This window comes from Chanos chanos, chromosome 1 (genome assembly GCF_902362185.1).
Source record: "Chanos chanos chromosome 1, fChaCha1.1, whole genome shotgun sequence".
Classification (NCBI taxonomy): Eukaryota; Metazoa; Chordata; class Actinopteri; order Gonorynchiformes; family Chanidae; genus Chanos; species Chanos chanos.
The window spans coordinates 30,533,341-30,561,207 of NC_044495.1; the positions used below are offsets into that span (position 1 = coordinate 30,533,341).

General features: G+C 37.9%; 1 protein-coding gene across 1 annotated transcript; it reads right to left on the reverse strand.

Annotated features, from left to right (window-relative positions):
* Window positions 1–3,593: 3,593 nt before the first annotated feature.
* Window positions 3,594–15,843, reverse strand: itga6l (integrin, alpha 6, like). The gene is made up of 25 exons (XM_030781145.1): window positions 15,662–15,843; window positions 14,921–15,048; window positions 14,626–14,714; window positions 13,796–14,033; window positions 13,178–13,282; window positions 12,335–12,551; window positions 11,799–12,004; window positions 11,363–11,451; window positions 11,084–11,211; window positions 10,829–10,918; window positions 10,660–10,724; window positions 9,870–10,015; window positions 9,473–9,619; window positions 8,905–9,020; window positions 8,374–8,530; window positions 7,914–7,997; window positions 7,675–7,754; window positions 7,133–7,207; window positions 6,823–6,925; window positions 6,549–6,725; window positions 5,994–6,113; window positions 5,512–5,622; window positions 5,247–5,345; window positions 4,015–4,140; window positions 3,594–3,683 (listed from the first exon to the last, which is right to left on the reverse strand). The coding sequence occupies exons 1-25, from the start codon at window positions 15,841–15,843 to the stop codon at window positions 3,594–3,596; spliced, it is 3,168 nt and encodes a 1,055-aa protein (XP_030637005.1).
* Between the last annotated feature and the right edge of the window lie 12,024 nt (window positions 15,844–27,867).

Consider the following 27,867-nt stretch of genomic DNA (forward strand, 5'->3'; position numbering starts at 1 on the left):
CCTGTTGGTAGCACTTGTGTCAGCCTTTGCTTTGTTTTATTCTTCATCATAATGGACCAGAGAACATTACTAGTGGATGTATTATCACCATTTTATACTTATGGCATCCCCGAGAAAGAATATAGCTATTCAGTGAAATCTTTTCCAATTTAAAGTGAATGTACTTTCCATTTTATATCAGATTTACAGGATTTTATCCCTATTTTGAAAAAAAAGTGCAGTTTCAAATTTTTAACTAACCGGACCGCTTTCATACAGCAAGTAGATGTCTAGTTATCAGTTTAGTTGGCTAAGGCTAATTTATTTGTGAGTCCGTGGTCTGTACATGTACTGCAGAAAAATTATGTCTTATCTGGCAGGAGTTGTTCTATGTGTTATATGTTAATATACAATATGGATAATTTGTTTTCCGCTCATCTTTGATTTTAACATGAGGACCCCGACACAGAAACCCATATCTAATTTTTAAAATATATTATTGCTAAATCTGTATTGTCTTTTGTGTGACTTTTTATGCTATTTTTATTTTTGATGACTTTTTCTGAGTAAGCCAACCAGTGCTGGCAGTAACACCACTAATGTCTGATTCAATTAACAAATCAGTCATTAAGGATTTCGGCATCAGTACAGATTTTAGAATTGAGTGATATGAAGTGAATAATTTGATGTAACATTTCATTTGATTTTGACATGATAATAAATCAAAGTTGTCTTACCTTTTAAAGATAAATAGGTCCCATTTCCAAAAGACAGGTGAACATTTCTTACTCCACAGTAGTATACGGCTTCATCCCATGAACTGATGTTTGAAATAGTCAAATGGCAGGTGCTCTCAGACACACTTATACGAAAGCGGGGAGTTTTAAACTCATTGAAAAATGTGGGATGTGTGTTCATCACACTTGCTATGATATGAGGTGGTTGTCCTTCATTTTGCTTATACCAATAAACAAAATTGTTGCCTTTTCCTGTTAAAAAGCAGTGAAGGGTGGTAGTTTCACCAGGCTCTGTTGTGATCTCTTTGCTTGGCTGATAAACCATTGAATCTGGTTTGTGAGCATTTTCTGTGTCTGAAAAGAAATCCATATGAAATAACCTTAAGGGATCAATCCTTAGAGTCTGTGCTGATATGTAGATGCATATATATTCTTCACTGCATTGTGTCTTATTTTTGTGCCAAAAAATATTAACAACGTGTACATGAAATTACAGAGATAATTTCAGAATCAAAGTAAAGTCAGTGTTTGTACTCACAGAACTGACAAAGAAGGAGCATAAAAATCCAGACAACAATCATACTGCATTGCTCGTTATTTTCTCTCACTGTGCCTGTATAACTCCTAGCCATACTCTGCTATGTGAAACAGTCAAACAAGTAAAAGCATGCTCTGTGATTGGCTGAGGTAGGAAAAAAGAGGTTGAGGTCTACCAGTAGAGGTCTAGAGTTCGTTGGTTAGACAAAACCTGTTATGACCTTCTCACTTTGTAGTGCACACAGTCTTTCATCTACAGTTCAGGGCAAGACAATGGAGCAGAGTCAGGTGAAAACAGTTATATTTATTGACATACTTTTACATGAGCAGTGGTTCTCACATGCACACTGAATACTGAATAAAGCGCACACCCTAACTCACATACTAACACATGTTTATTAAGATCAAATGATAATGTTTTGATTGTAATGCATCTTCATCAGGGACACTTCTACACGATGACATATTTATGTCACATCAATAGCCAATAACAGAATTGAAATTTAGTGACAGCAACACAATACAGTCAGTAACAGTATTTGCACATAGCAAAACGTCATAGTCGCTGGTCGGGAGGACATTGACATGTATTTATTTAAGTGAATAAAACCCACACTCTGTGATGTAATCACACACCTTATTACTATCCAAATGTTTCAATCCTAATAGATCTTCATCAGTTATACCTTCACATGGCAGCATATTTTTGTGACATCAAAAGCCAATAATAAAATTGAAATTTTGCAACAGCAAGGCTTTAATCCATCATGTTTGCCATGATTGTGCAGGTGCAGAAATCTACAATACATGAATCCTTTCTGCTTTAAACTTCATTGTCAGTAACATGTTTGTATATATCAAAAGGTGTGAAATAACCTAAACAGCTCTATCAAAGATTAATAAACAAGAAAATAAACAAATAAACAAACACATACGCATGCCAATAATCATTCTGCTTTGGTAGTTCTCACGCATCTTGCCGGGGGTGGCACAGGGCGCCTGCACAAAAAATTCGAAACGGTGACATTTGATCGGTTTTCTATCGCTCATTTGCACGTCGTGTCAATGATATCATCTCACCGTATGGGTCAATTATCCTTGTCGGAGTGAACGCCCTGATTCTAGGTTGTGGGTTAGGTAAGCTACTGCCTGGGAAGGTCTCCCACTCACAAGTAAGAGATGGGGAGGGGGGTGGGGTTCAACTGACCTCAGGTCTCCTCACTGGAAGCCCGAGGTCGGGGGAGCGGGGGAATCTGTCAAATAGCCCTCCTCTAACTTTGTACATTACTAATGCAATTAGTGGAATCAGTCACACTGTGAAATGCTACCAAATAAACCACAATTCATTCATAATAGCCTACTGTGAATCCATAGTTTCACAGACATATTCTTGCGTTTTTTTTCTGGTTTATGTGAAATTGCTAAGAGCAATATAAAAGAAGGGGTTGAAGGAGGAGTTGAAGGAGGGGTCGACCCAGGGCACCATACAAACTAGAACCACCACTGCATTTCAAAATGAATATTGTTGGTACAATTAATATTGAGTATTAACAAACATACTATACATTTTGTTATGGTAAATTTAACGAGGAATTATCTAGAATGTAAATGCAACTGAAAAGCTGCCAAGAAAGTACCTCAAGACAAAAACAAAAAACAAACAAACAAACAAAAAACACTAACAAGACAAACAAGCTAAAAAATAGAGAGGAAGATAATTACCAGAGCATTTGATTACACCTCATATGTATCTGATTTGATTACTGAGTAATGATGTATAATACATAACAAAATGCTAATTATGACTGTATTGAAACACTGATGTGGCCTTTACAACACTCTTAGTGCTTTCATGCTCTAAACAAGAAGAAGGCAGTAAACACTTAACAAATCAGAAAGATGAGCTCCTAATGATTGTAAATTACTCTGTCACTCGTAGCAATCTTGACACCAGAAATCTTGTGGTAGTCCAGGTTTACCTACCACACTGACAGGTTTGGCTTGCAGTTCTATCTGTCTGTGAAAGTGGCAACATTCCCACCATAACAACATAGGTCTGGTCTGGACTAACTGCCAGTTCATACCAACAAAGCCAAATAGTTATGATTTTTTTTTCTTTTATATATTTTAACAGAAAGTCGTAACGGGTCAAGTGAGACATCAGCATGAGTTAAAGTGTCATGCAAATAGGCTGTAGCTAGATTCCACCTTTATTTTTTTTCCATTTAAAAACAAAATGGCTGAAAAAAAGAAAAAAAAGGTCATTCTTTACTTGACACTTAGCCTGGAATATTTGGAACAAGGAAAGGCTGTATACATTTCTTGTCCTGTTTTGAATGTTCATGTCAAAAGGTGATTTTCTTCATATCTGTTGTTGATATCATAACTCTTCTTTTCTTTGGTGCATACTGAGTCTCTGAAGTGTGGAAGCTGAAGAACATAAATCAAAATCTCAGATGATGCTGCTAAAACATTGACTAAATTATTATGATGGAGGTATAATGTAGTTAAGTCTCAAACAAAACGAAGTTGTTGACTTTTTGTTAAGTCTTAAATTAACAGAACCATCATAGCTCTGCTAATGTTGCATTGTGCTGCCGTAGAGATAGTATCACCTGATGAATTTTCCTAACATTGTTCAGTCCTGAAACACTCAGATGTACATAGGTGAAACTATGATAGTCATAGACATAAACAAATCTTGAATGACATATTTTTGTATATGTGCATGGAATAAAGAGTGTGATGAATATGGGATTACCTTCAGCAGCAGGTAGATCAGTAGACCAAGTAAAAAGAGTGCTGTCACTACACTGAGCAGAATAAGCCACCATGGAACCCGAGTCAACAGAGCTGGCTTCTTCTCTGGAAAGACTGTTAGCCTAACCTGCATTATTAAAGGTTAGAATACAGTCAGGCCGATAAATACACAATGACACGATGGGGACACAATGAATAAATCACACTGCATGATCTCACGGCGGATCATTTTAATCTCAGTTATACTGACATCTGTGTTTGCCATGGTAAAGAACAGATGGTCAGCTGGACAGAGCACTATCCCTGTCATTGTGTTCCAGTTACTCCCAGGGGCGTTGGAAATAGAGAGGACGCATCCTCCCCAATGTCGGCAGACCATGCGTTTCTGTGGTACTTTTCGTCAGCTTGAAAGTTGGGTAATGCTGTATTTTACAGTCTGCTAATTACCAGGTATTAACTAGGAAATTAGATGGTAATAGAAATACAGCTTTTTGGGAAAGTACCCCCCAAAAAAACTGGATAGGGAGTGCTAAATAGTTTTCTGGTAAGTACATAGGAACCTACTAGGAAACTAAATGGCAACAAAATATAGTTATTCGGAAAGTATCCATTAGAAATGTATAGTAGGTACTAAGTTATTATCTAGGAGGGACATGGAAACCTACTAAGAAACTAGATGGTTGGGGTTATGGTTAGGGTTAGGTTAGGACTAGGGATACAACAGTAAACACCATTTTTTTCTTGCTATTAACAAATAAATCGTCATTGATGGCTCAACCCACCTATTGCTTATGCGGTTACAAATTAAGGAGAGTACACTCATAAAAATATTTTCGTGTAGGCCTACTGTTAATAATCTATCTGCGCCTGTAGGCCTGCCTGTTTTCCAGATAGCTTCCTTCTCTTGTCCAAGCAAAGACATCCCAGTAGGCTATAGTATTAGTAACCCCCCCACCCCCACCCCCCACCCCGCGCAAATTTGACTCCGCTCCAATGTCAAACTCCTTTCAACACTACTGGTTACTCCTATCATGAACGGGACACCTCTACACTTGCAGATGAATGTATGTGAAATAGTGTGAGTCTCCCCATTTATCACGTTCATGTGGAAACACTTGTAATTTGGGCAGGTGGAAAGAGGTGGTGGCTGACTTCACATGTGCATGTATACTTAATAACCAATCAAAAAACCGACAACAGAAAGCTTTTGGTTCTCTGGAATGAGTGATTTACCTGAGCTTGATTTGTGGGGAGTCCAATGTTCTTCTGAGATCCATCAACACTCAAGGAAGCATTAACTACTACATCCAGGTAATTCAGAGAGCTGTACTCCTGTCATGGAAAAAAGGAACTTTAGACCAGCTCAAGTGTCTAACCTTCACATGTCTACAAAAGTATTGACAAATGAAATCACTGTATGCAAAGATGAATCAGCCACTCTTCCTGTCACCCCACTCCTAACAATATGATAATCCATGATAATAAATTAATCCAGCACCTCGAGGAATGTGCTGTTCCATAGGCGGGATCGCAGGACAATGACCGCAGTATTGTCAACACCCTCAAGAGGGCATCTTATCTCCACACATTTCAGGTCATCTGCACAGGTCTGTAAAACAAGACAAACAGCTGAGCATGGTTCTAATTTGAAAATGTTTTCCAACTATTTAATTTAACATCTATTATTATCATCTTTTTGTGAGTATTTTAGCTGAACATTTTAGAATTTGGCCACATCCACTGTGGGTCAGTTGTGACACCCAATGAATCCTCTTTTTCTTATCATTATATGCCAACAGTAAGCGCTCTTTCTCCATGTGGATTTTGCATAGAGCTGCTTATATTAATTATAAATAGTACTTTTCCTACTGATAAAGAGAGGGTGTCAAGTTAAAAACATTGGCTTATTAAGTAATAATAACAGTATAAGGATTTATATTGTGTTATCGCCACAAAAAGACTTTTAAAACTGATATTTACCAAAGTTTTGTACTTCCTCTTAGTTCCAAGAAATGAGAGAAATCCGTTCTCAGTGCTTAGAGCTTCAAGATTTGATTCCTGTTCTACTTGACGCCTTTGTCTGGACGATCCATGTGATGACTGGTGACAAAATAGGAAAATGTTTATAAAATGTAATATTACATTATATGATTAATATAATCCAGTGTTTGCAAATAACAGAATAGATAGTTTACATACAGTTTTTGAATGAGGACCCCAAACTCTGGTCTCTTTCTGTGTATATGCTTTTAATGAATGCCAGCATAAGTGAAGCAAAAGATGCAAAGACAGAAGGTTTAGTTAGAGTGTCCTATCTTTCCTCCTCTCTCCCTGCCTCCCTCCTTCCCTCCCTTCCTTTGTTCCATCCATTCATCCATCCGTCCATCCATAAACCTAAAGTTACTAATTAAAAAAAAAAAACCTAAACTGGTTGAAAGTAGACTAGCGAATAAATTGTCATTGACACCAAATAACTAGCTGCTAATCATGGCCTTGGTGTGGACAGTTCTGAACAACAAAAGGTGGAGCAGACACCTTAATATGTTTGAGTGGCCTGATTTCCTCTGCAGGAGAGCATGAAATCTCCTTCTGATCCCTCCCAGTGATCTGCATCAGGTAGAGGGCCTGTTTTCCCTGCTTGTCCTCCTTTGGCCAGTGGATATTTAGCATTGCAGAGGTGAAAGACTTCAGAGGCGAACCCACATTACTGATCTGTTCCAGGAAACATGAGACATTTTTTTTATTATTTAACATAACTTACTTATCACAGTCATTTATTAAAACATAAATAATAAAACCATGAACTCACCCTAAATTCATATTGGACTAATGGTCCAATCTCCTCCTCAGTTTTGATCATATTCTCACCCTTCACTTTCCCCTCAAGGAACACTTGGGAGGGTTTGGCCAGACTGGAAAATATTCACAGTAAAAATAATGTAATGTGCAGATGTGGAGATGATAGTTACTCTGTCCATGATTAGATTTCAGATAATTAGTATAACTTACTATTTGCCTAGGGTAGTTATACTATGCAGCTATACTCTTTACCTTTGATAGAACAGCATGAAATAAAAGTAATACATTTATACTGCTACCGACTGCCTTGTCAAACTTACCCATAGACCTGCAAATCCATTTCAAAGACAACTTTAGCCATAGCAACAACCGATGACAAATTTTGATTGCTTGTCCTAAAACAGGGAAAAATAAATGTGCATTTGCAGAGATGGACATGGTGGCAGATGTTTCATTATATCTCTATATTAATTAACTTGATGAGCTACTATGAGGCCTCAAAAGGTTTTTGGTACTCTTACAATTTCTAGAGTACATTCTTGTTTGTAACAATAAATAATATTACATCACAGTTACAGAAATATGCAGGAATAATAACTAACAACATTAGAAATAATATTTTCAAAATAACAACATTTATAATTGAAAATTTTCTGGGCAATTATTAAATATTGGTCTGATTGTTAACAATGGTTTATCTTAATCCAAGACAATATAAATATACGTATATTGTGGTGCAGCCAACCTCAAGCCTATACTTCACATTGAGTTAGTTTACAAGATACAGTTAAGAAATTTGTTGAACATAATGTGGGAATGAACAGTCTAACCGTCAATATATTTCTATTACCAGCTAACTTACGTTTCAAGTTCTAGGGCCACACTGGCATTTGTGTCGCTAATGGAGAGCTTCTCAGTACTCAGCATTAGGTACAAAGTGACCTGATGAGCGAGACCATAAAATAATCACTTAGTCAGACAATGTTTTTGCAGGATTTTGTCATGGGCAAAGTGGAAGACACAACACTGTGTGGAAAATAAGTGTGAGGATGGCATATAGGAGGTGTGGAACGAAGCTGGTCACTGATATGGTATTCTTACCTGTGAGTCTCTTTTGAAGGGGTTTCCAAGTTGGCAGTTTGCACGAGTTTTACTTGCAAGAGCTTCGCACTGGACCTCTCCACCCTGAGATGAATACAGAAAATGTGAATTGTCAGAGCTGCAGCTAAAGAACACAGGTCCAAAAATGATTAATATTTTGTGGTGTTTCCATTATACAGTATAGTCATTATTTTCTCCTCCTAGTGAGTGAAGAAACAATTATAAAGGGGTAGAACAAGAGAGTCATTCAATTTCTAAAATGTTTTTGCCTGAAAAGCAGATACTCAATGCCTTCCTTTAGGGACAAAACAAATATTTCGTCTCCCAAAATGAATCAACGTTGACTTTTAGTTTGATGATAAAATGATTCACTTCAGTTACTAAAACTGAAATGTGAGTCTTAATTTTTCAAGCAGGCGTCTGTATGTATTCAGAAAATTGAGAGAGAACACTGACTCACAGAGTTCTCCCTGACATGGACAGATGTTAAGGGCAGAGATTCCTCAAACTTTGCCAGCAGTCGACTCTGATGGGCATTGTCTCCCCCCTTGTTTGTTACAGTTATCTCTAAGGCAATGTTTTCAGTACCTGGTGAGATCACCGCTTGACCATTTTGACTTCAAAAGAAAAAAGAGACATTAGTGAAAAATATCTGAATTAACAAAGTGAAGTGAATCTCATAGACTCACAATAGCAATTTTCAGCAGGGATCTGTACAAATATTTTGTCCTCAATCCTCAGTTTAGTGTAAGAACAGCCTACTTTGCTGTAATGAACATTATAACACAAAACAAACAAACAAATAAAACTCGTCATAAGCAAGCATACAACATCTGAAAGTAAGCTCCATATGTATGGTAATCAGGTATGTTACATTTTACACTGCATATTGTTTTATAGATAATGAAATGAAAAAGCATTGATTTAATAAGAGAGCACTGAAATATACATATACATATACATACACATATGCACATACATATACATGTACCTAGATAGGGGAATGCACTTGTCTTGGTGTTGTTTCATGCTGCAGAAACTGTACTGGAGTTGCAAATTACTTTGACAGATATCATCTCTCCCACAACCAGTGTTCATGAACATAACCTGAGATAGAGAGTGTATTAATTTGAGGATAAAGCATAAACATATGACAAACAGAAGCACATGTGGTATGTATGACACAGCCTTGCTAAATGAAGAGAAATTACACACACGGTGTGTCATCACAGGTTGCTGTTTGTTAACATTCTGTAAGCAATATGACAGTCATACATTCCTGGTAACAAACAAACCAATAAACACTTAATGGAATCTCCCATCTCTCACAGCCTAACAGAGAGTACTGTGGATGAAATATAGTAAATTCTTTCAGTTTTACATCAGTGCATGTTTGCAGAGAGAGATCTGTTTACTTGATGCACATTGTAGCTAAAAAGAAAAAAAAAAGATCTAAAAACCACACTCATTTAAAGTCAAGCAGCCAAATATTCACACACACCACCCAGATACACTCATCTGCATTCAGACACACACACACACACATACACACACTCTACCTCAGCCACAGTCTTCTCAGGTTGTAGAGCATCAAGGACAGGTTGGAGCTCAGGCAGGGAACTTCTCAGTGTTGACCTCTGTCTTTCAGGAGGAAGGGATACAGATATCGCGATGGATATATTCCTGAGCTTGTCCTGGATGCCTTCCTACCATAGATGAAGCCGGAAATTACATTTACTGCTGTTTAAATCTCTGAACCCTAATGATCAAAGCGTTTTGTTTTGTTTCCAGTTACAGGCAATATGACCCTACCAGAAATGATAATTTATATACATGCATTAGAAATAAGGTCAAAAGTGTGGATCATTTCAACAGTAACAGAAATCTGAATGTGAATTTTCCTGTAATGTTATGTATTTTTGTTGTTTGATGAACTAGAATGGAGTGAAGCTGTACCTTAAGCCTGAGTCTGGTCTGGACACATTTCTCAATGCCTTGGCCGGAGAGCTCATAGGATCCTTGAGAAGAGCTCTCAAAGACAACCCTTGGTGGCAGATCCAACTGTGCATGCAACACATCAGCCTCCAGTTTGTACTGAAAAGCTGTGCAACGGAGATATTGTATAAATCATAAATACAAGACTATATATGTAGGTGCATTTTAATACAGACACATTCATGTATCTGTACATATACAGCACTGACATGAGAAATATGGTGGTACCTATACTACTGAAAGAAAGGGGTTATATTCAAGCATTTTTGTCATTGTAACTCTGATAAATAATGATAAGAATTTAATTTAGCCTTGAGGTTGTGGATATCATTATGTTGGGAAAAGAAATAATCTTTCTCAGTTTGTTTTTATTGACTCAAACAAAGTAGCTGTCACATTCCTGTAGGGCGCATCTCGGTAGCAACATAAAGCAAACATTTTGCAAACAAGTGATAGTTTAATATTAAGGTGGAAGCAAATAGTTTTGGAATTCAGCAAGCCACCTGACAGTTTTTGACATGACTTCTTCTATTTACACATATGCTTTTCTCCATTATTGGATTGTGTTACTCATGGTGCATTCAGAGGAAACGGAGTAATGAGAGGTTAAAGGATGTACTAAAACTCATCTACAGCACTAATATATAATATTTTATTTCTATTTAAGTATATTATTAAATAGCCCTAAAGGTCAACTCTGACAGAAACAAAGTTATGTGTTAAGAATATGAACACTGATGAACATACTCACTCAGTCTATGATCTTGAGTAAGTCCTTGAGACAAATAAGAGAAGCAGGATTCAGTGGTGATGATGCTAAATAATTGAAAAAAAAAAAAGATATAGCATAATTGGACACTGTGCCACAACTCCATTTTTTTTTCTTTTTCTGTTTTGTGAGTTTGTCCATTTTCTCTCACCAGGATTGTCCCTTGCAGTTTTGCTTGGTAAAGTCAATTTGAGTTGGGACAACTTTTATGGTCCTCTTGATGTTTATTACTGGTCTTGCCCTGAAAAAGACAAACAAATGTAACAAACCAGTTACAAAAGACATCCATACAAGAAGTACACTGCATGCTTTTAATGCATCAACGTATATACAACATTATATACAAAAGACTACATACATTAAATAAATGCCTCTTGATCATTTTCAATAGGATAAATAAACATACCTATGAACAAACACAGCATCTAAGAGTGACCCAACAACTATATCTGGGTATCCATTTCCATCAATATCCATATTCCCGGTGAGAGAATATCCAAACAACCTGATGTTGTGGCTTTCACCTTTCAAAACCTAAAAGGTGAACAACAACAAAAAAAAAAACCAACCAAACAAAAGACCTTACTAATTGAACATATTGGAATTATTTAATGTATGAAGCAACAGTTATGTCTTAATTGACTTTTTTTAATTCCTTTTCAACATACAAAAATATTGTTTTTACCTGTTTTGGTTCATGATGGAAGCCATCAGAGGAGCCATAATAGAGGTAAACCTTTCCATCTCCTTCATAAGGAGCTCCCACTGCAAAATCTATCAAAGAGAAACAATAAGAATATTACATGGAGGGGAAGGAAACAGGTTCTGCTGAGATTCTTTCTAATAATGTTATTTTAGACTATAATCGGCATACCACATAAAATGTTATTTAATGTTTTACAAAACAGCCAGTTTGCTACATTAAAGTGCCCCTAAACTGTAGTTTATTCCTATAATAGTCACTGTGCTGTAAGCAACACATTTTCATAATTTTAATAACTAGTGCGACATTAAGGATTGAGAATGTCTTTAGGTTTCAGATTATCTGAATACAACACAAACATCACTACATATTCCATTATGAAGTAATACACTGAAGTCCTGAAAATGTCACAACCAACCTTGGTAACCATCTTGATTAAGATCCCCTATGGGCTCCACAGCAATTCCAAACATGGACTCTGTTTTCCCGTAGAGAGAGACTGGTTTGATCTGGTCCCAGTTTGGACTATGAGCATGATTTATGTAGACATACACAGCCCCTCCTACTCCTTTCTCCACATCTGTCAGTGAAAACTCTGGTGCACCCACAATGAGATCATCCCACCTGGAACAACAAAAAACATCAATATAATCCGTGAAAACTATACGATATGCAGAGAAACTTCACTAAAAGTTTCTACAGGGTAGGTATGGCTGGGCTTCTCAGAACTAAAACTACAGAATTGTGTGACCAATTTTTTTTTTTGCATGAGTCAAGGGATATAGATGTGTATAATGTGAACAGACAGTGTGAGAAAATGTGGTAATACTAATCCACTCATCATGCAAGTATTTCTGCCACACTCTCAAATCTCCCTAAAACAATATCTAGTCATTAAACAAAAAATGAGACATCAAAGGTGCTAAGCATTGTTTTTTTTCATGATGGTTTTACCCGTCTGCATTTAGGTCAAGAACGGCGAGATCATAGCCAAAAGAAGATGCCAGGCCTGGTCCACGGAAGGTGTGCACTTGGGTTAAGATACTTTGACCTTCCCGTTTATCTCTCTGAAGCATTAGCACTTCTCCACTGTAGCTGCCACGTGGTGCTCCAGCCACAATGATCAGCTCTCCTTTTTTTATGAGGTTCCATCCCTGGTCTAGAGAGAAGCCTTCCAAAAAAAAACCCAACAAAAAACAACATTAGAACAATCATTTCATACTTAATTTTAAATATATTTTTTAAACTTTTTACTTTCATTTTTATTATCGCATGAGCCATTCTTCTGTTAGGTTATTGTCTCTAAATCTGGAGAGTATCAATTATTGAGAGAGGAGCAGGTTTTCAGACAATTCCATTTGAAATGGACGTAATCAAAAAATTCACTAGTTCTGACTGTGTAATTATGCCATCAGGTCTCATTAACAGACACCACACGTTAACATGTAGAAAGATTTCAATCTTAAATGTATATCATGGGGAAAAGGTCAGGACTGGGTGTAATCGTAGGTTCATCTACCATCTGTTTGAGAAGACTATTCGTCCTTCTTGCAGGGCCATTTAGTATTTTGTTGACCATTTGGTAGGGATTTTGTACAGTTATACAAACAAACAAATAAATCAGCAAATTTTGAGACAAATACAAATAAACACATATCATGAGTGATATGGGTAATCAGTATGAACATTTTTCTGAGCATGAGTATTTTAAGGAATCAGGTTGAGTTAGATGTATTTTACCCTTGCTGCCACAAAATTCCTTTTGGTACAATAGTTGTCTAATCATAGGAAGCTCACCTAAGTAGCTGCTGATGTGGACTGGAATGAGATCTCCATTACTTTCACCTCCAGTTTCAAAGGTGTCCAGTTCAAAGTCATCGACAGGCTCCATATTCACAGTACCTACAGCCCATGCCAAACAGTGTTACATTTTCCATATGCTGATATTTATTTTTCAAAAATCGGGTATTTATGATACATTGCACATCTTTGTAGCACATAACACATCTCAAGATTTTAAATAATTTTCTTATGTTAGACATACTGAAATTATACCAGTGGTTAGGCTTACACACACTCAGTTATACACTCACTGTGTGTGAGTGAGCAATTTATTAAGTATTTAGCAAACCTCAGTTCAGTAAACTGGCCATCACACTTCATCTATGTCAAGGCAGGATAAACTTTTTTTTTTTTGTTGTGTGGTCTATTTACTACCATTTTATTTATTTTATTACTTTTTGTTATTATCATAATTATTTTAATTTTCTTTCTACTGATATGTAAAAGCACTTTGAGCTACATTCTTTTTATGAAAAGTGCTATACAAATAAAGTATTATTATTATTATTATTATTATTATTATTATTATTATTATAAACTGTACATTTTTAAAGAAGGTGGCTGTAGTTGTACCTTTCCATTCATAGGCTCCAGCAGCACCAAAAAGAAGATAATTCCCATCCTTTGTGAAGTCAGCAGCGATGCCCTGCTGGCAAAAGCCAAACAGATGTTTGCCCATAGGCCGACCCTGACAAAATGATCTCTCAGAGTAGCCATCTGGCACTTCTTTGAGGTCCTGCTCTAGTATGAGGCATTGCCCCAGTACTGCACGATTTTCATTTCTCCACTTCTGATAACGGTGTGCACAGACCTAAACAGTAAATAAGTTATTAGTAAATCAGTTAGGTTTTGCACGTAGTCACTGATAAATTTCTCCTATCCATGCCACTTTTGCAACAGGATGCTTTGACTATTTGACACCAAATTTATCATGTTTTATTTGACATAATCCTTGACCAAGTTGTTTCTTTATATATGAAAACTACAGAAGTGATACAATATTTCTCCTGACCACAATTAAAAATGCCAATTTGTCAAGCACAATAGCAGGCACACACAAAACACTGATTGAATAATATTCATAAAGTCATTTGCAAAAGTAAAGACCAAAGCATAGTTTTACTAACAAAAAATGTTTGTTTTAATGGTTTGTCAGAGTCTAATATTGTTATTACAGGTGACACATTTCTCTCCACTGACATTTAAGGTATGATCTGTTTTGAAGGTGCTGATGGGAAATTAAGCATTTTTATACTACAGACTGTTTACAGGAAAAAACAAACAACAACTTGTGCACTTTATAGTGCTGCAGCTGAGATTTTGTGCCTGACTGGATGTTTTCCTAGGCTTAGGCATGGTCACTAAACCAGTGAAACCATTGCTCTACATGAAGATGGCCTTACCAACACTTTACCACCTGTGCCCTGACTCCTGACTCTGACACCCAACCACTGGTTCTCTTTGTGATCCACCCCATTCAAATCCTGTGAAGCTTTCATTTCAGAGTAGAGAAAATCAGGTAAAACAAATGGAAATTGCACAAGCCTAAGCATGCCCTCAAAAGTATGCTGTGTAGTTTGTATTCCATAGAATTTGGTTTTCGCTGATTCTCATTCACTTAGTCACTTACATAAGCACATAATAAAGGGATAAAAATAGCAAAGCATCTACATTGTGGAAAGGCGATGATTTACAGACCTTTATTGTCAACTTGGATGCGTTCACAATCCCCAGGCTTGGCAGTGAATTTACAGCGGTAAAGACCCCCAGTTACATTAGCTTTCTGATTGGCCAGGGCTTTTGCCCGAGGGGCACCAATCAATAACCTGGAAAGGAGATACAAAGTGTGTGAGTCACTGATATTGCTGATAACAAAACATTCACTCTTGCATTTCTGAAAAGAGGGATTATGGACTGTCATTAATCACAATAACTGCTTCACAAACATCTATGAGCCTCTTTTAAAAATAGAAAATAGTGCTGAGACATGCCAGCACAAAATAATGACTGTCAAGCCCAATGAGTTTGAATTCCAGAAATGTGGTTTCAGCATTGGATTATACACTAGTGCATAGATAATACAAAAGAACAACTTAATATGATGCATATTCCATAATCTCGAAAACATATAAAACTATACCCAGTGCCTATTACTGAGACTACACTGACACATTACTCTTTAAACTTAACATTATCCTCACAGACTTTAAAAATATGTACATGCATGAATGGCTCATTACTACATTTTCACAATGTCATGAAATAAATAAATGAATGAATACAAATAAAAGCCTCCATTCCTCTTATCATTCCTCTTGCAGCTCATGCTGTGGCCAACTCTAAAAGACCTAAGACCTGCCCAGACAAAGCAACACAAATGGTGTATGGACTGCCACATTTATCTCAAGGTAGTAAAACTGAGTCTGAGAACAAACTCACACTCGTTCATCAGTGGGCTGGAGCTGATGGTGCATGGCAAGGGAAAATCCAAACAGACTGTTTGGCTCTCCATCTTTCCTGAGAACATGTTGAGTGTCCAGGTTAAAAGCATCAATCTTCTGTGTTTGAAAGATGTTTAGAAGCCAGAGGCCTACGGTCAGTCCCTGAAAATGTATTCGCATTTTGCTGCCACAGTTGAACTGTCTCCTGTCCTGGTGTGCCTCTGCATATGGCTGGCAGCTACATTAAATAACAGTTACTGGCTTGGGTGTGGTGTGATTTGCTGTGGTTGATTCATCACGTAGGGGTGTGGAGAAAGTCTGAGACAGCAATGTATCTTAAGATAAACTGAGTTAATATTTACCAGTTCCTGCATTCAGAACGACACTTTAGTGCCCTTTGGTCCCAGCAACTTCCTGAGAGGCAACAGTCACGTTATGTTCAAAAACAATCAGTGTATAGATTGTTGAATTATAACAATGGACAACAGAAAATCTCTCAAAAATAATCTCACGTACAACATTATATCCTGAACTTTAAAAAAAGCTTTCAAATAATGTTTTCAAAAACAGTGCTGCATTTATGCTACATACAAACACTACTATTACATTGGCACGGTTCTTCTAATCTGAACTACTGTTAAGCCCTGCACCACAATTGCAAGTCCTGCTTTACCACATTAATTCATGTTTGAGAGAGAGAGAGGAAGAGAGAGAGGGAGAGAGAGAGAGATATCCTGCAAAATTGCGAACAACCAAGTGCTACCAATAACAATCTAGAACTGAGTAAAGAAGAATCATTTACTCAGACCTTTCTCTGAATTCTAGGGCAATATAAACATTGTATGTTAAATTATGTTTAAATCGGTTTTTGATGGCAATAGACTAATTTATCCAGACTATTGTGGGGATAGAGCATGTTAGGTCACACCGTAGTCATAAATGATCACTAGATGCTTGTCAAATGCACACTTTTTATCATGTGCACATATACTTGAAATTGTTGCTCTGTAAGTAAACCTCAGTAGTCCCTAAGGTACTCTCATAATGAGCCATTTATTACTTTAATAAGCCATTTATAACTTCTTACTCTAAGGTTCACTGGAAGATGATTAGTCTGCTGGTCCTTCAAACCAAACACATCAAATGAATAATAACAATAATAATAGTAACAACAACAACAATAATAATAATAATAGGGACTGGTTACTTTACTTTCCAAGTGACCGTTAAAACTGTAAAACAGATGCTCTCATTTAAACTCTCCTTTGTTGACCACAAGGAACTGGGTGAGAAGCATTAAGTAAACAATATAGTCAAGCATCTGACGGAAACAGTCACCTGCATGGTGGGGTTTTCTCTTTTGATTTTCTGAGAAACACGCTTGGAGTGGATTAACCAGACTGCAAAGACATGTATTACAAGCAAAACCTATGCAGACAGGTCGGTTTTTCTCAGAGTGTAGGTGTGCAAGATAACAAGCATAAAGCAAACAAGAAAAGAAGATCATAGGCCATTGAGGTACACAGGACCTAAAATACCCTGCAGAAAGAAAAAAGCCACACAGTTCTTCCATCTCAGTCACATGCTCACTTAAAGGACCACATTGTGCATCAATAAACAGCCTCCTTCATATGGATATGAAGACAACATTTACTTTCTGAATTGTCAAATGAGACAGCAAGACAGTATGTTTCACTATAAAGAAAAAAAATCAAAAGTAAGTGAACTACAAGTCTTCATTTGACTTGTCTCTAAATTCTTTCCTTTCCGGTACATTTTTCCGAACTGAAGAACGAAGAGGTCTGACAACTGAAGCACATACTTGACAAAGGATGGCGTATTCACTGTAATGATCATTTGTCACTTCTAAAATGCTTTCTGAGCAGGTGAGAACATGAGAATGTTTTGACACGGTTTGGCACATGAACATGTGAAGCTAAAAGTTCCATAAGAGTACAAATGCCTCTCCCTATCATCCCCTTACTACTGCTGGGGCGTGCCATCCAACCTGCCAGTTTTCCTGACGTCTGACATCCTGTTTGTTAACTCTTCCCTTGCTTACTCTCCCCTCCTCCTTCTCCTGCTTACATAATCCAAATAAATTCTGACTCTATTTGACTTTGCATGTTTACAATGAATATCCTCACTCGCTATCTAAGCTGCTTATCTTGATTAGGGTCGTGGGGGGTGCTGGAGCCTATCCCAGCACTCATAGCGCCAAAAGCAGGGAAACACCCTGGACAGGTCGCCAGTCCATTGCAGGGCAGACACACAGACAAACACACTCACACACACATTCACACCTAGGGGCAATTTAGTGTCTCCAGTTCACCTAACCTGCATGTTTTTGGACTGTGGGAGGAAACCCACGCAGACACGGGGAGATGTGTCACATTTCTTTTAATGTTTTCTGTTACGCTTTCTTACCAAAATCAATGAATTTCTGTCTTTCTGTCTTACTAAAGGGGAATTTCTCTGTACCACTGTTGCTCATTGAAGTTGCTCAGTGTTCTACAAAGCTAATTTGTGACAGTTTGTGCAATACAAATAAAATAAAATTGAATTAGTAACTCTTGACATGGAATATGTTGTCAGTGAATGAAGATCAAGTTTACTTACTCAATTAAATCTGTCTCAGCTATCAAAATCAGCCAACTTCACCAGTCAGACCTGAAACCAAGCAGTAAATGGTGATAGTCACACATCATTAGTACTGTGTAGTTTTAGTCTAAACAGTAAATTGACTTCAGCTCACTCTCTATAAAGTCTGTTTAGCATTACATGCCGCAAGACCAATGTTCTAACATGTTCTTGGAACAGCACCAGGCAATGCCTTAAAAACATCTTCATTAGCAAGCTGTAAACCCCTGAAATACAGATGAATGTGATCAGGTGTCAAAAGTAACAATCTTTACTCTTGAAATTGGTATTAGAAAGTATGATAGTGCTCTTTCAGGTTTGGACACTAAAGAAAAAAAAAATTTCGATCTTAACACCAAAACACCCCCGACATGTATGGTTCGCTAGAAAGTTTATTTCCACACTATAAAATTTTAAATTTTAAAGGTCTCAGTGCAGAATGAAGCAAGACAGCCAAGAAAACACTTTCCAGTCTAGATTTTCATTGCAAGTTATGCATGGAATGACCAGAAAGGAGTGAAATAAGCAAATTAGAAAAAGGTTAAGAGAGAACTATTGCATTAGCTTGAGTACGGGCCAACAGTCTAACCGAAGAAGAAGAGGGAGAAGAAGCAGAAGAAGTATTTTATCGGTCAATAATACATTCTCATTTGAATATGTCATTATAATTAGAAGGCGGGGAGTTAGTCAACATGTTTGCGGATTATTGACACCTTTCAAAACACAGATAAACAAGTTATTAATATATGTACATGTAGTGAAGTGACAACTAAGTTCAATGCACCCCATGCCGTCAATTTCCACCATGTTGGATATTCCGCCATATTGGATTTCATGAAAAAGTTTCAAAGGTTTTCACAGGTCACACATTTTGTTCAATGTTCCCCAAAAGTGGCACAGATGATCTTCAGACCAAGCCTCACAAAAGTTATCTGATGGATTTTTGATTTTCAAAAGCGTTTGTCCGTCACAGCCAATTGAAATTGGTGGTGAAGCTGCCAAATTGGACATGAGGTCTAATTTCAGTAAGGCCTTTGATTCATCAACACCAAACTTGGTGGACTCACTCAAGACACCAGTAGAAATTGCTGCATTTTACCACTCGGGGGCGCTATAATAAGAAAAAACATGTTTTTGCTCATTTCTCTTCGCTTGTTTGGTCTAAAGTCATGATTATTATTTGCAATCATGCCCTTGTGGATGCTGATGTCTGTACATGTTGCCATTTCCAGTTCTGCAATCGTATCCTTTGGCGAAGTCGCAAAACAAGAAATGAGGTCATAACTCAGCAACGTTTTGATGTATCAAAACCAGACTTAATAAATGGACTCAGGACCCCATTCTTAGGAAGCATAAAACATTCTGCATTATTTGACCACTGGGGGGTGCTGTAACAAGCAAAAATGTGTTTTGGCTAATAACTGTTGATGTGTTTGCTTTAAATAACTGATTCAGATGTCTGGTGATACCGCGGGTGGTCCAAAGGCCGAGACATGGCAACTTGACATGTCAACCTAACTGATGCACCCGCCATATTGGATATTATTGAAAAGTTAAAATATTTTTCACAGGCCACAAAGTTTGCGAAATCTTCACCAAACCTGGCATAGATAATGTTCAGAGCAAGCCTCAGAAATGTTATCAGATGGATTTTTGATTTTCAAAAGCATTAGTCTTTCACAGCCATTCGAAACCGTGGGCGAAGCTGCCAAACAGGAATTGAGGGCATATCTCAAAAGCACTTTAATCTATTGACACCAATCTTGGTGCATGAACTCGGGGCCGAATTTTGAGGACGCACAAAAAATTCTGTCTCATTTGACCACTGAGGGGTGCTGCAATAAGCAAAAATGTGTTTTGGCTAATAACTGTAGATATGTTTACCTTAAATAATTGATTCTCATGTCTGGTCACACAGTGGGAGCTCCCAAGGCCAAGAAATCATACCTTGTTATGTCAAAATAATTGATATGGCCACCACCTTGGATTTCAGGGAAAGATTAAAATAATTTTTACAGGCCACAAAGTTTAGCAATCTTCCCAAAAATCGGCACAGATGATCTTCAGACAAAGCCTCACAAAAGTTATAAGATGGATTTTTGATTTTCAAACCCATTCACTTTTTACGGCTCATGAAAATCACGGCTTACGGCTTACGAAGGTGCCAAAAAGGAAGCTAGAGCATATCTCATCAATGCTTTGATGTATTGGCACCAAACTTGGTATGTGAACTCAGGACCTCTTCCTGAGCATGTGCAAAAAAATTTTGTCATCTGACCTCTGGTTGGCCCTGCAACAAGCAAATATTATTTTGCCTCTTAAGTTTTCATGTGTTTCTCTTAGCAAAACTGATTCTTGTGTCAGGTCAATTGTCGCAAAACTTGCTATCAGTGCTTAAAGCCACGCTTTTAACATAATCAGATCAAGTTGCCATGGCGACTCTGCCCTGCTGGGCCCCCACATCGCTGATTGCAGCTATACTTATTATTATTATGATGATGATTATTATTATTATTGTTCTTGCATTGTTTGACAAGGAGCACTACAGTTTATAAAAAGGAATATTTTATTTAAAGGCAATGAGTAGTTGTGGTAGTAGCAGCAGCAGCAGTAGTTGTAGTAGTAGTGGCAGTTGGGGTAGTGGTTTAATGGAAACTGTCTAATCATGTAAAAACATAAAAGAGTAACTTTTTGCCTATTCCCTTTTCCCCAAATATAGCCATGTCCAGTTCCCATTTTTCTATTCTGGTCACATGCACAGCTCCCACACAAAAACATGTGGAGTCAAAAATCACTTCTTTTCACCAGATCACAAAGGTCTTCTCCTATGCTCCTGATATCCATGCACCACTGATCTAGTGCACTGAGATGACCTCTTGCCGGTTTCCCACCTGCAAACACAACTCTGTTGGTGAGGAAGCCCTGTCCAGCTGAATTGTTTCTGGAATAAGAACCTGTGTTTCCACAGTGGTGGACTAGTATCTTTTCTACCGAACAAGTGCCCAATAAAATAGGTGTGGATTTGTTCTGAAGGTAAAATGATTGACATAAAGGTACATACTGTAGATAGTCTCTGGACAGATTCCTCGGTTCTTTCTTCCTCTTTTAGTTCTCCTCTCAGGGAAATGCAAAGCAGCATAATTCACAATTGTTAAATCATCATCCTGCAACAAAAATGTCAGCTAAAATAGCCATGTCACAAGAGGCAAAATCTGAGGTACATTTTTCAGTAAATATGTTAAAAATGTTATTATATTTCTGTTTGTACTGAATGAAGCTTTTTCATTAAAAGGGTTATCCATTTAAAAAATTAATTTTAAAGGTATTCAGATATGTGCCTGGCTGCCGGCCTGGTCTGCCATAGAGCACTCCAGTGTATACACTGAAATATTAATTTTCCTCTGCACGACCCCCTCCAAAAGAATAAAAAAAAGGGGGGGGGGGGGTTGGCATTATGGTAATCTCAACATGCTTCAGCACTTGTAAAGCTTTACAATGAGCTTGTACAGCTCATTTCATAGCTTTACATCTCATGCATTGCAGGAGAAAGACAGGAAAAGGGTCATCAGAGGATCACTTAAAAATACATCTGACAGGTAAATAGTCATAAATAATTACTTAGCTGTCTGGCATTCACATCTTCCATTTTTATGAAGCTCACAGCTGAGAGTAACAATTAGAATAAGACACAAGCCCAGTGCTACTTCAATTCCAGTAACTACTGGACTTACTGACACTTCTGTGAAACATGTTAATGAGGACAGAGACAAAAATTCATTTTACACATATTCAATAAAATTGAGAGATATGCAACCGTGATGTAATTTAGAAAATAACAGTCTACTAATGGTAATTAGTAGTAGTAAAAGTGGTTCCATTCCCAACTTTTATCTTTCTGCAGGTGGCCACAGCACATAAGTAAGTGCCAGCATCAGAGTGACTGAAATTGCTCTTCAAAAAGTTGTAGACACAGCTCTGTGTAGGAGAAGCTGTCTCACATTCATCAGTCCTGTTCTTATGGGTGTAAATGATTCCTGGTTGAGAAATTGGTTTTAATTTACATAACGCTGACATTGCCTCCTGGATGTCTGCTAACCACCTCAAACTCAACCTGGAGAAAACTGAGCTTCTGTTCTTTCCTGCTAAGAACTCCCCAACGATTGACACTGCAATCACCATCGAGGGATCTGTGGTGTTCCCCACCACAGCAGCCAAAAACCTTGGCGTAACCCTCGACAACCAGCTAACCTTCTCTGGTCACATCGCGGCAATCACTCGATCCTGCAGATTCTCCCTATACAATATCAGGAGAATCCACCCATTCCTCACACAACAGGCGACCCAGCTCCTGGTCCAATCGCTTGTCATTTCCCGTCTGGACTACTCCAGGCCGCATCCAGCTCGTGCAGAACGCCGCTGCACGCCTGGTGTTCAACCTCCCTAAGCACTCTCATGTCACTCCACTGCTTACTGCGCTCCACTGGCTGCCGGTAGCTGCCTGCATCCAATTCAAGACACTGGTACTGGCCTACCAGGCAACAAGAGGCTCTGCCCCATCATACCTTCAGTCCCTAATAACTCCATATACCACTACTAGAACCCTCCGCTCTACGACCTCTGGTCAGCTGACGGTCCCCTCACTTCGGGAACCCGGCAGCCGCTCCTCCCGACCATGCCTCTTCTCCGCCATTGCTCCTCGGTGGTGGAACGACCTCCCTCATACAGTTAGGACTGCGGAATCCCTCACCCTCTTCCGCAAGAAACTGAAAACCCACCTCTTCAGAACCCACCTATCCCCCTAAGTCTTACACCTCTACCTTAAAAAAAAAAAAAAACCCTTCTCTTGTATCTGTTTGTCTAAGAATTCCAGGGCGCAATACGAAGGAATAAATTGACGCTCAGTCTTTTTAGCAATGTATGCTTATGAGGTATTAGGAATCTGACTGATGCACTGATTGTAAGTCGCTTTGGCTAAAAGCGTCTGCTAAATGCTAAATTGTAAATTGTAACTCAGTTATGAGCTTTTGAAGATCTTGCTATAAAATCAGTATATACTGTATAGTCTTCTTAAGCTTAAAATTCATACATGTGTATGGTTATCAAGTATTTAGCAAGCATACATTTTCTACATTAAGTGAGCAAATAAAAAAATGGCATGTATCTGAATTTAAACCTGAGTGAATAATTTAGATCTGTATGCACCCACTATGAGTGCTCACCTGTACACACACACACATATGTATACATGCACACATCATAATCATGGCATGACTGAATGCTAGTCATGTTTATGTGTGGCGTGTTGCTGTCCAGAGTGCTGAAACACTTTCATTGCAATGTTGCAATGTTCCGTGATGCTCAAATAGTGCTGCTGTGCATGGTGCTGAAGTTGATTGAGGGAAAGAATTAAGAATGTTGTCTTTGTTTCACTCCTGCCTATTCTTCCTCTATGTTCCTGAGAAGTTCACAGCAAATTGCCAAGGCCTAGTATGAGGTGAATGCCCACAGGTGTTAAGTTCCTCTGATCTCACAGTGTGTTGATCACGCAGCTGCAGTTGAAACTAATACTGCTGCCACTTTGGTCAGTTTCTGTTTCCTAGTAAGACTGAGCCTGAGAATGTGTGTAAAAAATGTCAAATTGTTTCTCCCTTTTACTTCACTGCAATGCCTTGCATTTCTTAACTTTTGATTTAGTATATATGCTCGCCACTATGAATTGAATTGCTTTGTTTTCTTTGAAATGGTTAGAATATCACTGCAACTTAGAGATATTCAATGTCCTTTTTCACTCAATTTCATTTCAGCTGAGTGGAACAACTGATAAATTTCAAAACCCTAAACTTGTCTTTAGCTCTGATGAAATCTTGTTTGAAGAAATAAGGTTGCGCATACCAGTCATAAGCTCACTTGACTACACTTTGCTGGTAGATAGAGGACTGTAGCCTCTGTTAAGTGCACTGGCATTGTTAGGCTAAGGGGTTCCCAGTGTCCAGTGTAATTAGCCAATTATGGCAACCATGATCAGTGAGGCTGTCACACTTTTCGTCTATTACATATGAAGCCAGCTTCTTTTCTCACACTGTAAGATCTTTAGTATCATAAATGACACAAAAGGTTGGATGGGACTTAGCTAACTAGGCTACCTGGGAAAGAGTATGCATTAACTTGTAAGGTGGCTTATTACTCTGAAGTGTTTCACCACTAATAAAAACTTTAAAAAAAAAAAAATCTGCACTTATGCTCATGATCACAGAAATACACAAAATTGTACTCTGTACCTGTTACTACACATCCCTGTTCTTGGCTTTAATCACTGGCTTTTCTTTTTAAATGTTTTTTTCCCCCATTTCAACATGCTAACCTAAAGAGTGATATAGAAGCAGCACACATAAACATGTCGCTTGGCTCTTTATCTTTCCTGAGACCATTTTGAGTGCCCAACTTGTAAGAAATGATCAGCCAGGTTTTAGAAATGGTTAGAAGCCAAACTGAGTCCTTGAAAATCTTTTAGCATTGTGCAGTCTAGCAGTCTTAGCTGTCTGCTATGGTTCTGGCAATGGTTAGAATTACACTGAATGACAATAAAAGACTTGGGTGTGGTATGATTTGGCTTGGCCAAGATAAAGTGAGTTAAGTTAATATTTACCAAAGTCCTACGTTCAGAGACAGAGTTTATTAACCTTTGAATCTTAGCAGTTTCCTGGGAGCAAACAGTGACACAATGCCAGTGTTGTGTCTTAGTATAACACACTGATGAGGATTGATTTGCTCAGGGTTGGTGCCCTTCCACAGAAAAAAAAAAAAAAAAAGATTTCATGCGGTTCTACGCAGCTGAGTTTTCTGAGATCTTTTGATATGATTAATTCACATTTACTGCTGCCCCTTTTGTCTGAATTACCATTGGTCCTGTCAGTGTAACTCCTAGCAACAAAACTAAATGGTTCCTTGGAATTTTGAAGAAATCAAACGTAGAACTGGTCATGACAAAGAACCATAAAGTATGGAGTGTAGCCAGCTTTGGACCAAGCCTTGCCAAAAAATGTGTGTGTGTGTGTGTGTGTGTGTGTGCGCGTGTGTGTGCGTGCATGCGCGTTTGTGTGGGCGTGTGTATGTGTGCGCACATGTGCGTACGTGTGTATGACTTAAAGTTAGAGACAGAGAGAGAGAGAGAGAGAGAGAGAGAGAGAGAGAGAGAATGGGAAGAAGAAGTGAAACATGAAAATATAGATAATACCTATGTGTATATACCTATTTGTCCACTCTCTATGGAAAGCTACTGGGGAATTGTTCTTGGCTGAGAGAGAAGATGCCTGGCTGAGGGACCCTATTCAGGGACACCAGTGTTGGGTTAGACTGCCAACCAGTGTGCCAACCACACACTAACTGTCTGCTTTGGACTCAAAATCTTACAGCTAGTGGATGTGGTCTAGTTTTTCACTAGGTGGCGCCAGTTATCAGCGATAAAATCATTCCACAATGCTGTGACCATCAGTGTTAGATAATGAGCTCAAATTATATATCAGCTATACAAACTGATTGTCAGTGGGTGCAAACAAGCAAGAACTGAGCAAATAAAAATGATTGTTTCCCTGGACTTCCCTCTTAGTTCTTAATATGTGTGAAATTCTTTCTGAAAATATTTACAGAACCCTGGACTCATTTACACGCAGTGTTTTTCATGGAGATAAAGATTTTTAGCGTTGGAAAGAATTAGTTTGGCAGAATGTGAAGAAATACAAAAGAGATTTGTTTGTGGATACTGCTGTTTAGGATGTCTCATTGCACAATCTACTTTTTCAAGACTTCACTCTCACATCTTACTCCCTCGCACCAGTGCTGTCATCCTGTAAAACTGGTTCAGTGTTTCATTTTTAATATGAACAGTGTTCATGCTTGTGACTGCAAACAAGAGCAGAAATTTAAGTTTGTGTTTTGTCTTATGAAACATAGTGCACCTTTCTTTTTATGATAGAGAACATTAAGCCCTTAAAAAGAATACGTAAGTTTATTAGTTAAGGATAGTGATGATTTTGAAAACCTTGAACGAGTGAATTCATTGAATGAATCAGTTGAATTCATCTCTGTATCGAACAATTTGGGTGGTGACCTTTTTTTTAATTCAATTAAAAAAAAAAATCTCTCCTCTTAGTGGACTTCCTCTCTCAGTGGAAATATAAGATATATCAAATTAAAAAGTTAAACTTTCAAAAACATGTCAACTCTGTTGTTAGCCACACACTTTTATTATATTGGTACAGTTGCGGGGCTTTTTGAGCATCAACACCCTGTACACTCACTCAGCTACATGTTCTGTGCTTAACCACATCCTCTGACAGTCAACCTTTTTCAAAAGCCTGTTATAGTGTTTAAAAAAATCATTTTTTGATAATGAGACTTTAAGCCCCTTTTATCTCATTGTAATATTGATAGTACTACAGCATTTTGTCTTCCACTCAGTTTGCACTTAATTCCAATACTTCTCAAGTATTTTATTGCATTTGACAGTTGCTGATCCTCCTTGAGTGAAACCACTGCTGTCAAGTGACACAGAATTCAAACTGAAGTAACCTAACAGACAGAAATTATACAAAAGTAATAGATTATTTCTGTAATTGATCATATGCTTAAATCAGTTAAAAACTTGTAATTTAAGGTAAGCCAGAAAACGATTAACTTAGGTAGCCTTTAAAACTAATCCACTGGAAGCATGAACATTCCAACCCTGTATCGCTTGAAGCAAATCTTTTTAGTATTCTGCAGTCATAAAATCAGTTAAAAGAAAAAAAAAAAGTTCGGTTAGGCAAAAGGATGCAGAAATAAAAGTATTAAAAGGGTGCTTATGTATCAGCAATACAAGCAGCTTCTTTGTCAGTCTGAGCATAGGTAGTTTGACCACAAGTAAGACACAATGAGCAAGTGAATTTTCCACTGTGACATCAGCATCTTACTGTGAACAACACCTTGCAACAAAGTCATCTGGAAACTTTAGTGCAATGGTGGTTTTAGGCTGGTGCTCAAGTCCCCTGCCTTGTGAATGTCTCTTTCTGAATTTGATTGACCAGCTTTTGCCATGTGCACCACATACACAATGAATCGATATACAGCATTACCTGTCATCTATAAAACCTTTAATTTAAATTCTGTATCGATACATTTGGATAGGCTGGTACATACAGATATGTATACTGTAGTATAAACACATACATAAACACTCAGTGGCTAGTTTATTTGACACGGATGTCTGATACAAGGCTAGATGCCACAAGGATGTAGGTTTGTGCATGTAATGGTATCATGTTCTTGTTGCAGATTGGATGGTGTTACATCAAAGCTGTGAACCATATGCTCCATCTCATCCCACAAACATTTTACTTGGTTGAGGTCTGGGAAATGCACAGGCCACTCCAAAATAAATTCACTGTCGTATTCCTGAAACCATTCTGAGACAGCATATTGTGTCTTACCCAATAATGGAGTGTAAACTGTACCCATGAAAGGATTCATCTGATCAGAAGCAGTGTTCAGATGTGCTATGGTATTCAACTTCTGCTTGACTGGGCATGC